This window comes from Nothobranchius furzeri, chromosome 1 (assembly GCF_043380555.1).
Source record: "Nothobranchius furzeri strain GRZ-AD chromosome 1, NfurGRZ-RIMD1, whole genome shotgun sequence".
NCBI lineage: Eukaryota > Metazoa > Chordata > Actinopteri > Cyprinodontiformes > Nothobranchiidae > Nothobranchius > Nothobranchius furzeri.
In genome coordinates this window covers 28,805,990-28,820,356 of record NC_091741.1, presented here as the reverse complement: position 1 = coordinate 28,820,356, position 14,367 = coordinate 28,805,990, and the positions used below count along the sequence as shown (strand labels likewise).

The following is a 14,367-nucleotide window of genomic DNA, read 5'->3' as shown; positions in this document are numbered from 1 at the left end:
AAATGAACCGACATGAACGATCGCGTGTCAGTACCGACGCTCTGCAGCGCGTTGACCCCCCCCCCCCCCCCCCCCCCCCCCGAGCACAGGAGCTTGTCACCTGCTGACAGCAGGCTGCTGTCTTTTCTGAGGGCTGCATCTTGACGGTCATTATCACGTGACAGCGACTAGTCGACGACAGGCACAAAATGTCACTATAGTGAAGTCGACTAGTTCTTACAACCCCTGCTACTGCTCCCCAGAGTGTTCTGCAGCATAATCAGCACGTTCTCTTTGAACTTGATATCAAATCGCCTCCTCTTCGTCTCCGCACGGTTAAAGTTACCCTCGCGGTCTATCACTGGCAAATCAAAAGTGAGACGATGACACAACCGCCCCCGTACTTGCTTGTTACCACATTCCACCCGGCCACAATAAGAGACCGGCCATTATTCACCTCCGCCGACTCCGGCACCGGCCAAAATTGGAGACCCGGCCTTTAATTGAATACCGGCCTGTATTCGAGGATTTACGGTATGTATAGTCAGTTCAATGATACTTTATTAATCCTGTTTATATATATAATTAAACAAAGTTCATGGGTTAGGGTTATGACCTCAACTCAATATCACAAAATATTGAGCAGTTGACCTTGATAATGATAAATGGATGATAACTACCCGTACGATGGCGGTTAGACTATACAAAGTCACATGACTCTGGCCCACCCAGCATCTTATAGGAGCATGAACATTTAAAAACTGCACACATCTTTTCAAAATAACTAATATGAGCTAAATGATGTCTATTAAAACCAGACTTTTGGCTATGGTAGATTTTTGGTATATAGCCCACCTCTGATTTATTCAATTCAATTAAAAATACTTTATTAATCCCAGAGGGAAATTGGTTGCTGTAGTATCTCAGAATAATAATAATAATCAAGTCATCAAAGAGTTGTTGTATATTACAATGGCTGTTGGCAGGAAGGATCTCCAGTAGCGGTCAGTGTTGCAGCCAAACTGAAGAAGCCTCTGACTGAAGACACTCTTCTGTTGTCGGACAGTCTTGTGAAGAGAATGCTCAGGGTTGTCCATCATTTTCTTGATTCTCTGGAGAATCCTTCTTTGCATTATCTCCTCCAGCGGTTCCACAGTCGTCCCCAGAACAGAACCGGCCTTTTTTATTAGGCTGTTGAGCCTTTCCAGGTCCCTGCTTCTGATGCTACTACCCCAACAGACGATGGCTGAAGAGATTACACTCTCAACAACAGACTTGTAGAAGATCTGAAGCATCTTGCTACAGTTGAAGGATCTAATCGTCCTCAAGAAGTGCAGTCTGCTGTGTCCCTTCTTGTAAACGGCTTCGTTGTTCTTTCTCCAGTCCAGTCTGTTGTCCAGGTGAACTCCAAGGTATTTGTATTCCTCAACCACCTCCACTTCTCCCATGATGGAAACAGTGTTCGACTCCACTCTGTTTCTTCTGAAGTCGAAAATAATCTCCTTTGTTTTGTTCACATTCAAGGTCAGATGATTGTTTCCACACCATGCCACAAAGCACTCCACCAGCTCTCTGTACTCAGCTTCCTGTCCATCTCTGATACACCCGACAACTGCAGAGTCATCTGAATATTTCTGTAGATGACAGGTCTCTGATTTGTACTGCAAGTCTGAAGTGTGCAGAGTGAAAAGGAATGGTGAGAGTACAGTCCCCTGTGGTGCTCCAATGTTACCGATTGCCTGGTTTGATGTGCAGTTCTTCAGCCTCACAAACTGTGGTCTGTTTGTCAGGTAGTCTATAATCCAGGCGATAGTTGAGGTCCCCACCTGTGTCTTCTGGAGTTTCTGGCAAAGTCCATCAGGCTGGATTGTGTTAAATGCACTGGAGTAATCAAAGAACATGACCCTCACAGTGCTGCCTGCTTTGTCCAGATGACAGTGGGTTGGTTGAAGCAGCTGGATGATGGCATCTTCAACTCCAACTCCATGGCGATAAGCAAACTGCAGCGGGTCTTGATATGTCCTAGTTTGCTTATTCAGGTGGGCCAACAGGTGTCTCTCCAGGACCTTCATGATGTGGGATGTCAGGGCAACCGGTCTGTAGTCATCATTGACTGATGGGCGAGTTTTCTTTGGAGCTGGAACAAGGCAGGATGTCTTCCACAGGACTGGAACCTTCTCCTGGGCCAGGCTGAGGTTGAAGAGGTGCTGCAGAATCCCACAGAGCTGCTCTGCACAGGCCTTCAGTACTCTGGGGCTGACACCATCTGGACCTGCAGCCTTGTTCCTGTTCAGTCTCTCTAGCTGCCTCTTCACCTTACCTCTAGAGACAGATAGGTGGTGGTGGTGGAGGGGGGTAATGGGGCAGCAGCATCTCCTGACTTGGTTGAAGACAGATTTATAGAACCAGAAGAGTCCATGACTGCGTTAGAGGACAAAAGAGCTGGCGTGTGACAGGAAAATGTTGGATCAGAGGAGGATGGGATGTCTGATTGGCTGGGGACAGGCGAGGAGGATGCTGGGTTTGTTCCTGAACTGAACCTATTGAAGAACTTGTTCAGTTCATTGGCTGTGTCCAGGCTGCCATCTGTGCAATCCTTCCTCTGCTTGAAGCCTGTGATCTTCTTCATCCCTGACCAGACATCTTTGATATTCTTCCTCTGAAGTTTGTTCTCCAGCTTCTTCCTGTATGCCTCCTTGCTGTCTCTGATCTTGATCTTCAGTTGCTTCTGTATACTCCTCAATAATTCCCTGTCTCCCTCCTTGAAGGCTCTTTTTTTCTCATTTAGCAGATTCTTCAGTTCACTGGTGATCCAGGGTTTGTTATTAGCAAATCTTCTCACTGTTCTGGTGGGTATGATATTTTCCACACAGAAGTTTATATAGTCAGTGACACATCCAGTCATGGCATTGATGTCCTCTTCATATCCTTGGCAGAGAGTCATCCAACCTGCGGTCTCAAAACAACCCTGCAGGGCTTCTTCAGCATCCTGTGACCATTTTCTCACAGCTCTTCTTGTCACAGGTTGCCTCTGAACAAGTGGTTTGTATTCTGAGCAGAGAAAAACAAGACTGTGATCTGACTGTCCTAGAGGAGGTCTTGTTTTGGACAAGTATGCATTCTTTACATTTGCAAAACACAAATCCAATGTCTTGTTTTCTCTGGTGGAGCAGATGACAAACTGTTGAAATGTTGAAAGTATAGCAGAGAGCGAGGCATGATTAAAATCACCAGATATAGCCACAAATGCATTGGGGTGCTGGGTTTGTAGCTTAGCGACAATGGAACTGATGGCATCACATGCACTTTCAGCATTGGCTGAAGGTGGAATATAAACGGTTGCCAAGACAACACTGGTGAACTCTCTTGGCAAATAATATGGGCAACAACTTACTGCCAAGAGTTCAACATCTGGGCTGCAGAGACGATATTTCACTGAAACATGACCTGGATGGCACCATCTGTTGTTGACAAGCACTGCCTCTCCACCTCCTTTTCTTTTCCCGCTCCTCTTCAGATCTCTGTGTGCTCGTACAGTCAGGAATCCTGGCAGAGAGATGCTGGAATCGGGGATATGGTCCTGCAGCCACGTCTCAGTGAAACACATAACACTGCACTGCTGATACTCTGGCTGAGTCCTTGACATTGATATATGATATATCCACCTTATTCCCGGCTAGGCTCATGGAGAAACAATGAAGCAAGTGTCATCTGGTGAGATAATGAAGGTATAGTGCATATACAGTGGCTTGCATGGCGAGATTTCATTGCTAGTAGCGATTTTTTTGAAAATTTGAAGAAGATTTTAAAATATATTTACCACAGGAAAATGCACTCACACTGCTTGAGCGCTGCACTGTTTGTGTTTGTACAAACAACCAGAGAAAAATTGATTTGTGGCTGCAAGCCCAATGTTTAGAACACGCACCTCGGATTAAGAGAGTGTGGCTGCGAGCGTCGGTAGTTTTCAGCTTGAGATTAAGAACCCAGAAAAATTTTATTTGTGTGTTTGTTTCATTTTGTTGTGAAAAAACCCATAGTGCAGAGGAGCACCCACATCACTTTGGTATATGACCTCTGGAAAAGAGATGGCTGGAGGTTAAGATATTTCACAACAGGCTAACAAGAACAATAGGTATGATATCATGTATACAATTTTCTGTAACGTGTGTTTAGACTGCCGTTATTACCGGTAACCTAAAAGTTTGTATTTCATTTGGTTAAAACCCAGGCTTGGTGATGAGACTGACTCAACTCTATGTCTGCTTTTAAGCAAATAAGATTGTGTTTCGCCTTCTTCAACAAACACAACCAACCCTATTAAACCTAATTTATCTGCATCGGGACGGATGCACACAACGCGATTATACATCCTTGCGAGCCTGCTGGAGAGCCCTCACAAGGACGGACGGAGTCGAGCTCTCTTTTCTAAACATCCGTCCGTCGAGACGCTGAATGCAAGCTTGTGATTGGTCAGGACGCCACTGCCGTTTACAGCGGCACCATTGCTCCCTCAAAAACGTAAATTGAGCCGAAGATATCTAGCGGTAGTCATGGAGCAGCTAGAAAAATACCTCGCGGAAAAACTCTAAAAATATGATTGTTTTATTCCTCCGTGACTGAAGAAGTGAAAAGATGCAAAAGCATTTTATTCGTGGACGTAAATGACGGGAAACGTGGGTTTAGAGGTGGCGAGTGACATGAGGTGGAGGAGAATGAGGGACAAACTTGTCTGTACAAAAAAACAATAAAAATACTATCTTGGACCGGATTCATGACAGGATTCCACAGAACAGCGCTACGCCCTTTGTTCTGGCGGGGAATTGCTTTGCAACACTCCCCAGGAGACAGAGAAGTATGAGGCCAAATTGTCTCCGTCCGTGCGTGTCTCTCCCTGGTGGAGCGGACAGAGAAAAATAAGCTAGGCTTTAATATTAAGGTACTGATAAGCCTCTGAGATTTTAAGATTGGTTACTACCTCGCCTGTGTAGCGTTATGAAAATGCTATTTTCTGCCCATAACAGCTGCCCTTTTAACACAGTAACAGTGTGCACGAATTGCCAAGGTCGTGCGCTTGCTTTGGTGTTTACATTCCAGGAAAAAAGACAGAAGAAGGACGAAGAACGCTTTTCATTAATTAATCAAAGAACTTTATTTCTAATAAAGCTAATCAAAACAAATGTTAGTCAATAATAATCAGGTGACTGATCTGTGAAATCAATGTAAAGATTTATGTGTTTATTGAATAACAGGACTAACTATGCCAGACATTCTGATTCACATAAGGTAAACACAGGACACATTGTTCGCTCATTCCAATCAGAACCTCCGGTCTGTTGCGGGGCAGAGTTCTGTAGTGTTTATTTAATCTGTCCACTCCGATTGGCTAAGAATTATAAACAACTAAGTTAATAAAACAGAGCAACGCCATTTTAACAGCAGTTCCATCTCAGTTACATCTGAGTTCCATCGGAGATTCAACGTAGCTCCAACCAGCTCTCAAAACCATCATCGCTAAGTGAATTGCAGACTGGCCAGCTGTATTTCTACTTTAAGCTGAGAACTGGCAAGCTGGAAAATTCTGTCATTTCCTCAACAAGACGACGGTTTCTTCAGAATAAAAGCTGACTTGCTACTTGACGCGGACATCTGCCGTTACTGGTTTGTCGTGCTCCAGAATCTGTGCCATCAGCCGAGCACCGAAGGAAGGTCCAAGTCCACCTGGCATTCCTGATCTGACCACGGGAGTCTCCGACACGGTACGTAGATCCGACAGATGGCGTTTCATGTCTCTTCCTCCTGAAGTCCTCGTGGTTACGTAGTCAAAACATCTTAAACCCAGACTCGCCTGCAGCAGCTCGAGATTCTGAACTGACACACACACACACACACCAACACTTCAGCCTCCAAATCCATATGCATCCATCATAGAAAGTTAGTCCTGGTGATTGTTTGAATAATAATTATAAAAATTTAATATTCTTAAACGATCCCATCTCTCTTTTCTTGTCTCTAAGTCAATACAAAGTGTTTGAACAAAACTCCCTGAAGTAAAAACAACCTTTTCTGATTATAAGGGCCCAGTCCGTAGATTAATCTCTGGACATAATAAAAGTGTAAAGAATATACCAACTATATTCCGCTACATTTAATGGCGAGCCAGCCAGGAGGGCTTCAGGAGTAAGAGACATGAAACGCCATCTGTCGGATCTACGTACCGTGTCGGAGACTCCCGTGGTCAGATCAGGAATGCCAGGTCGACTCGGACCTTCCTTCGGTGCTCGGCTGATGGCACAGCTTCTGGAGCACGACAAACCAGTCTACGGATAGCTCCACGGCAGTAACGGCAGATGTCCGCGTCAAGTAGCAAGTCAGCTTTTATTCTGAAGAAACCGTCGTCTTGTTGAGGAAACGACAGAATGTTCCAACTTGACAGTTCTCAGCTTAAAGTAGAAATACAGCTGGCCAGTCTGCAATTCACTTAGCGATGATGGTTTTGAGAGCTGGTTGGAGCTACGTTGAAACTCAGTTGGAACTGGATGGAACTGAAGTTTAAATGGCGTTGTTCTGTTTTATTAAACAGTGGATAGATCGGAGTGGATAGATTAAATAAACACTACAGAACTCTTCCCCGCAACAGACCGGAGGTTCTGATTGGAATGAGCGAACAATGTGTCCTGTGATTACCTTATGTGAATCAGAATGTCTGGCATAGTTAGTCCTGTTATTCAATAAACACATAAATCATTACATTGATTTCACAGATCAGCCACCTGATTATTATTGACTAACATTTGTTTTGATTAGCTTTATTAGAAATAAAGTTCTTTGATTAATTAATGAAAAGCGTTCTTCGTCCTTCTTCTGTCTTCTTTCCTGGAATGTAAACACCAAAGCAAGCGCACGACCTTGGCAATTCGTGCACACTGTCACTGTGTTAAAAGGGCAGCTGTTAAGGGCAGAAAATAGCATTTTCATAACGCTACACCGTCGAATGTGACTGAGTTCAGAAAGTAGCTAAAGATGCTACTGTATGTTAGCTCTGGCCAGATTTTAAGATTGGGGGATAGGAATAAGGTGGATATGGATGATGATGGATGTAAATGACACGCCCAAAAAATATTCTGCAATTGTACATCTACAGCTGATTAAGGCTGACAAAATCCAGGCGCTCCATTTTCCAATGCCTCAGTACCACAAGGCTGACTACCTCACAGTTAAGTAATGCTGTCCAACTTCAATAGATACTCCAAATTAATCTTTGTTTTACTGGAATTTAAAGGACGGGTCTCCTTACTGACCTACCCTATCTCAGGATTCTTTTTTTTTACTCCCCCAAAAGCTTACCTGTACTCGATTTAATAGTTTCCTGCCCAACAGTTTGACCAAGCAGGTCGTATTGGTTCAAGCGAGAGCTCTCCTCTTCTACCACGACCGACTCAGATGCATTTAGAGTCCAAGCGTAGGTCACCTCTGAGATTGTGTAGGCATCTGAAAAAAAGGAAGAAAGAGAACCTCATTGGGGGATAAATCTGGGGCAGCTATCAATGATTTTTCTTTTTTTAAAATATTGTGACCCAAATGAAATGTCCCAACTTCACGGTATTTGATGCTGGGTTTCTAGAAAAAATATATTCTGTATCGAGGAAAAAAAGGGGATGTAGACCTAGAAATAGGTAGTTTCTCCTTATTTAAATATATTCAATAATTGAAATATACTAAATATTCTGTCCAATTGGTTAACAAGATCAACGGGACAAATGACAGGTCACCACATCAATGCACAGAAAGCCATCTAAATTCTGATGCCTTGATAAGAGATGGATTTTAGTCCCTTCAATTCTAAACCAGCTGTTTGTTTTTGAGAAAAAGCTTTAGCCAATTAAATGAACAGTTCAGGCATTTTGAAGTTTGTACACAAGTTCTAAATAATTACTATCTGACTTTGTTGATGGCTTCCTGAACAGCCTCTGTTTGGAGAAATGTGTAAAACCGGGGAGCTAACAACTGGTTTGAATGCAGTCAAGGCTAGGGATGGGTACCGAATTCGGTACTTTTTAAGGCACCGACCGAATTCCATGGTACCGACCGAGCACCGATTCACGTCATTTCAAACGGTGCCTCGTTTCGGTACCCGTCCATCACAACGAGAACTTGCCTAGACAGCTGCGCATGCGCAAGAGTGTTATGTCGTCGGTCGCTGCGAGCCAGTTGTAAACAGAGCAGCATGGTAGAAAGAACGCACGCTAAAGCTTGGGTCCACTTCACTAAATGTGATGGGTACTGGGTGACGATGAAACCAGCGACAACGATCTAAGTGAGACATCCTCATCTTTATCTGCTCAGGTAGGTAAATAAAATGTTTAAGATAACGTTAGCTTGATATGTTAGCTTCCGTTTCGCTAATGGTGCGTCCGCTTGCTCCTCGGAACTCTGAATTTCCGACTAGAAGAACATGAACGCGCTCTAAAGTTTGGCTTCACTTTACTAAATGCGACGGGTGATTGGGTGAAGATGAAACCAGTGACAACGATCTAAGTGTGAGGCATCATCGTTTTAATCTGCTCCAGCAGCTAAATAAACTGTTTAAGATATCGTTAGCTTGATATGTTAGCTTCCATTGCCACCGTTGTTATCAACTAATGGTGCGTTCGCTTTTTCCTCGGAAATTCTAACTTCCCAGTAGAAAAAATCAAATGAAAAAGGACGGCAAAAGGAATGAAGATACACAGTAAATTTAGTTCACAGTAAAGATGTTTGCTTCAGTTTAATTATCAGCTTATAAAACTACAAGGACCATGTTAAAATACAAACAGTTGAATGTTATTTATCGTGATATTTATCAAACATGGTTATATATTGAGAAAAATATATATTTAATTATAAAAGAGAATTAAAATATTAAACACTCAAAAGTATCGAAAATTGGTACCGTTAAGTACCGGTATCGATTTGCAGGTACCGGGAATTAGTACCGGATCGATTCAAATGTCAAAGGTACCCATCCCTAGTCAAGGCCAATATATTGCTAGTTCTAAAACACCTCAATCCACTAAATTTCTATGCAGTTAAACAACGTTTTTTTTAAAAACCTTTTTTGGTTTACTTGGCTGTTTGGCATAAATATTACAGGGTATATGCAAGGATATAAAAAGGAAATTTATTACCTTTTAAATACCTTCTAAAATAAAATTACGACTTTATCATAATGAACAAAGAAACTTTTAATCATATATTTTTAAATACTGTATCACTTCATTGTCTTCTTCATCAATTGGCAGGATAGGCTGTAGCAATAATACGTAAAGTCACGTGGTATGGAAACTCAAGCAAACGGCTGGTATAGAAGAATGAATTATTTAAAGTTATTAGTTTACATGTGTCTTTTCTTGATTGACAGTTATTTTAAATACATGTCAAATTTAAGACAAAGAGACAACTTGTAGTTTTTACCAGTAATCTCAAAAATTAATAAAATTATGCCCGGCTTTTGAAAAATATTGGCGGCTTTGTGACATAACCATAAAAATACAAATCTGGGCAACCCCATATTAGTCGCTATGTTTCCTTCTACGGGAGCCTGTGAGGACAAAACACATTTACTGATTTGTAACAAGCAGTTACAAAACTTTTACCATTCATAAATGTTGTTTTACACATTTACCTCTTCACTTGTTGCCAGTGATGAAAAGGAGTCTGATGTGCTTGTCATTTTGCTGGAGGTTGAACCATTTGATGAAGTACTTGTCCGAAAATTGCACACCCAAGGATTTTTGTCCCTAACTGCCATTCGTTGGTAAGGTCCTACTCGAATACAAAAATACAGCTTGCTTGCTTGCAATGATTTAGGTATGTACTGGCCCCTATCGCCAGGAAAAATACACACTATCACGTTAACTACAACGTTTGAAGACGTTTTAACAATTTTTAAGGGTCTTAATTGTAAAGACCCTGTATTTAGAATGGTCTGCTAGATCTGGATGCACCGGTAGTGCTACGTTTTACAGCTGCCAATGATCATGCTTGTAACTATAAGTCCATGTGTATAACCAGGAAAACTGACTGAAGAGTAAAGACCTAGAAGGTAACCTATGACTGGAACGTTTTGGAGGTCAGAGCTGTTTTGACTTGATAGTGATAGAGGCCGTACTGAAACTGATCCATAACCAGTCAGTAATAGTAATCATTTATGATCTCTACCTAAAGGCACAAATAAAATGCCCCAAAAGTTCATTTAAAGCAAAACATAAATAAATAAATAATTGAAAAAAAGAAAAAAATCAATCATCCAAATATGTAGAAGCCATGGCAATTAAACCTGAGCAAAAGAAACTAAACTGTCTGAAACAAAATGTTTAGATGAGTTTAGACATTATTCAGCCAAGTTTGTGTGGATATGTTGTTTAAATGCAGAAGCCCGTTCTGTTCATCTGTGCATGATGACTGCCATTAAGCGGAGCCATGCCATCCTGCTTCCCTCAGTCCTCAGGCTGTTCTCTTGCCAAATAACTAGTACGAATACAAATAAAGCATTGTACTTTAAGTTGCCTCAGGCACTATCATCATCATCAGAGTTACTCACAGCTGCCAAATTTTAGTGGACAGGAATGAAAGTCCATGGGGAAATCCTCCAGATGCATTGGGCACTCTGCATGCACTGTTAACCTGCATCCAATTCACAGAACGTTAACCAGAATTTGCAAAGCATAAAGAGTAAACAGCACAGGTTAGAAACAAATAAATAAACAAAATAAAAAAAAACAACCCTCACAAAGCCTCATGCACCAATCAAGACACTTAACTTCTGTAATGCCTTGAAATGGATGTAATTTATTTTTGTTTTGTAGCCATCAAGCTTTTAGATTTCACATTTAAATTTAACTTTTAGATTTGCATTTGTAATTGACATATAGCTTAGCTCAAATTATATGAAATGTAAGCAAGTCTGTATACTTTTAGGCAATTTTCATTTTAAATCTGACGAAAGAAGACTAAGAAAAGTAAAAAAAAAAAAGCTACATTTTTTTTCCATGACCATTTACACTTCACGTCTCAACATTCAACCTTGCCATGCAAACACATGATAGCACTGTAAAATGTATTTGGTTAGTTTATGCAAAAGTAGAAATATAAAAAAAATGTGTCTTTTAAGCAACGTAGATGCTAGGCTATCAGGCTAACAGTCCTAGCAGCTACTTTTTGGGCTACGGTGAAAGAGTTCAGACAAAGCTAGTCTGACTGAGCCCAACAACAAAGTGGATTACTGCCATTCTTAGAGCTTCTTCTATCTGCAAAGCGTCAAACACAAGTTATTACAACGGCCTACTCATACAAAAAAAAAAAAAAAAAAAAACTAACTAGAAAATATTGAAATAAAAACCTAAATTGGGTCTTTAATTGAATCTCAGTGTACCGGCTTTAAAACTTCTCTACCTAATAAAATGATTTATTATTGTTATAGCTGTATTCTTCAAATGAAATAGGCCTACTTGCATAACTTCTGGTCATAACAGCACAGAAACAAAGTTATTTAACTCAATGCCATTTTCTCTCATTGTTAAGCAATTAAAAAATCACTTCCTGTTCTTTAAAATAAATAACTTTTTGTTACTGATTTTCAAAATAAAGACTAAAAGGCATTAACAGGTTTTCAGGTCATTTTTTGTCTAAACTGGTCTTTACATTGTGTGCACCTGTCCATGTGAGCGTACCAGAGCAGAGCAACCAGGAAAACATGGAATGGATTTCAGCAGGCTGAGGAAATCCTAAAGAATGAAGTGGAATGGATTTCTTCGAGAATGTTTGAAAGAGCGCAAGGCAGACTAAATATCGGGGGGACCAAATGCCTAATTGTCAAAAGTGTGTGTGTGTGTGTGTGTGTGGGGGGGGGGGGGGACACGCCCCCTTGTAACATAATAGGGAGCCTAAGTCACTTCCGCATCATGGGTCCCCGGAAGAACGAAGAAATGAATGCAAGTCAACGGGGCTAAAAATGCTATTTTCTAATCCGCGTTGCCTTACGCCCTGGATCACACATTTGTTGCACTGTAATTTAAATGAAAAGCAATGATGAGTGTTTCGACCATAAGAGTCATGAACTTTGAGATTTATTAGCTTGTAAAAGTTCGTAATTAGCATGACTACAAACTAGAAATCGGCACGTCGCATATGTGACATCACCACATAATCTCTCCTCATAGTAGCTGCTGCTTACCAAATGACCAGATTTATGGTGGTTCTTTCTCCTGTGGGAAGTTTGCTGAACTTACAGCCCTTTTTCCTCCGTTTTCTCCGTGTCTGGTTCGATGACGTCACTTTCGTGAAATGCATTTGTAGTCCTGGACTTATTTTCACACAAAACCTAAAATAACGTTTCCCCTTGTTCGAAAATAAGCGTGCTCTTGGCATAGGTGTCATTTTAACCGGGGACGCCGGGGACATGTCCCCGGCAAAATTTGTGATTGGCAGCTGTGTCCCCCCCACTTTCAAAAACGCCTGCTGATGAGGATTTTTGTTTTACCAGCTCAGATCTTATACCAGGGGTCGGCAACCTGTTCCCATCAAAGAGCCATTATTACCCGTTTCCCACAGTAATTCTGGACGGACCTTAATAAGCAGTGACTTAAGTGAAGCAGGCAGGTCGCGCTAGAAAATTTAGTTTAAAAAGACGTCATAAATGTTTTCCCCCGTCATTTTTATTTATAAAATATGAAGTAAAAACTCACAATTTAATTTTCATTCATTTGTCATTAATATGTAGTCTACACCCGTGCGTTAAGTGGACCATCTTCCAGTAAAACAAAGCATCCAGCCCATCTCTCCAAATGCGTAAAATGTGCATCAGCCGCTACTTAGGCGCGCCGCGCGCACCGTCAGCTGATCAGCCCAGACAAGAGCAGAGCAACTAGAGAAAGAATAGAGGATAATTGTGTCTGGATGTGGATGGAGATTACATTTTACAGCAGCCTGATCATCATTTAAATACGTAACCCATCATCTGTCTTCTAGTCCACGCTATCAGCATTATTTTAATTGGTGTGTGTGTGTGTGTGTGTTTTCCACTTCAAACACTGGTCTAACCAACCAGACCAGCGTGTCCAGAAACATATTAATGTTACAATTAAACAGTTTCACTTCATGTAGGCTAGGAACGTTTCACCTGCCGTGGCCCGACCGCTTCTGCTCCACATAAACTTTGTGCGTGATCAAATGTCTCTACGCGTCATGCGTCTCCATATTAGAGACGGGAACAAGCGCTGTTCACCCAAAGTTTCATAATTTCATAAAAAGAACATTTTTCCAAGTGACACATCCCTCAGAGAGACCGGGTTTCCAGACCGCTTCAGTGGGAGGAAATCTTATCGCATGCACCGTGGTTCTGCACTGCGCTGCGAACCCCAGATCTTCAGCTCACTGTCCACCGGGGGCGCTCCGAGCCGCGCTGAACACAGTGTCCAGTATAAAGCTTTGATGTTCTGATGGGAATATTTTACCTCCGCGATGTGCGTTAACGATTAAAACGTCAGCTCATCCATGCGCATCAGTGTTCATCGGGGTAATTCTTTCAAACCAAGCAACATCCTTGAGTTCATCTGTCAAAATAAACAGTCAAAAGGAAATATCTGTAACCTGCCGTTTAACTGTTTTGCCTTCTTGTGAAGATTGTTGCAAAGAGAAACAACTAAACTTGATTAACCCCAGAGCCACCCAGAGAACCAAAGCGCATGCGGGAAGATTCCTCCCACTGAAGCGAGTGTTTTCCAAACCCTGACTCTCAGAGAGACTTGTCACTTAGAAAATGTTCTCTGATTATGAAACTTTGGCTGAATAGCGCGTGTTCCTGTCTCCAATGTAGCAACACATCCAGGAGCCTGTCTGAGGAGAATCCCAGAATCTCACATCCTCTTCAGCTCACAAAGTGCCCATATGATTACGCACAAGCGTGACGCGTCAACCCGGTCTCACAGTAAGACCGGCTTGGACCTGTTCAGGTTTACGCAGACAATCTTTACATTTAGAATTGGCATACAGATGTAAAATTAATGCAGTAAAATATAAAGCATTTTATTTAAATATCCATTCATTATTTTACAAGCACAGAGAGCCGCATCAGATGGATGGAGGAGCTGCATGCGGCTCCAGGGCCGCGGAATGCCGACCCCTGTGCTAGCCAACTTTATTGTCCCCAGCAGTTTTTAAACCCCACTCAAGTGTATGGTTATTGTCCCCAGCAATTCTGAAAACAAACTGACGCCCTTGGTTCTTGGTATCAAAATGTGTCTTTAAAATTCACGGACATCATATGTGAAATCCATGGCACAGCACAAGCAGAATTAGAAAATGGCATTTTTAGCCCCATTGACTTGCATTCATTTTTTGTTCTTCCGG

At 41.8% G+C, this 14,367-nt stretch overlaps 1 protein-coding gene across 3 annotated transcripts in view; it reads right to left on the bottom strand.

Moving 5' to 3' along the window:
* Window positions 1-14,367, bottom strand: part of LOC107378612 (gamma-aminobutyric acid receptor subunit alpha-2) — a 77,815-nt gene that overhangs the window by 26,876 nt on the left and 36,572 nt on the right. For 2 of the 3 annotated variants that reach the window (XM_054738207.2, XM_070550329.1), the window contains 3 exons: window positions 10,562-10,644; window positions 7,327-7,470; window positions 2,286-3,525 (listed from right to left, as the gene is read on the bottom strand). In XM_054738207.2, coding sequence (XP_054594182.2) covers window positions 2,291-3,525; window positions 7,327-7,470; window positions 10,562-10,644 — 1,462 coding nt within the window. In that variant the 3' untranslated portion in view covers window positions 2,286-2,290. Of the gene's footprint in view, window positions 1-2,285; window positions 3,526-7,326; window positions 7,471-10,561; window positions 10,645-14,367 lie in introns of those variants that run through there. The other variant, XM_070550350.1, reaches the window with a different exon arrangement.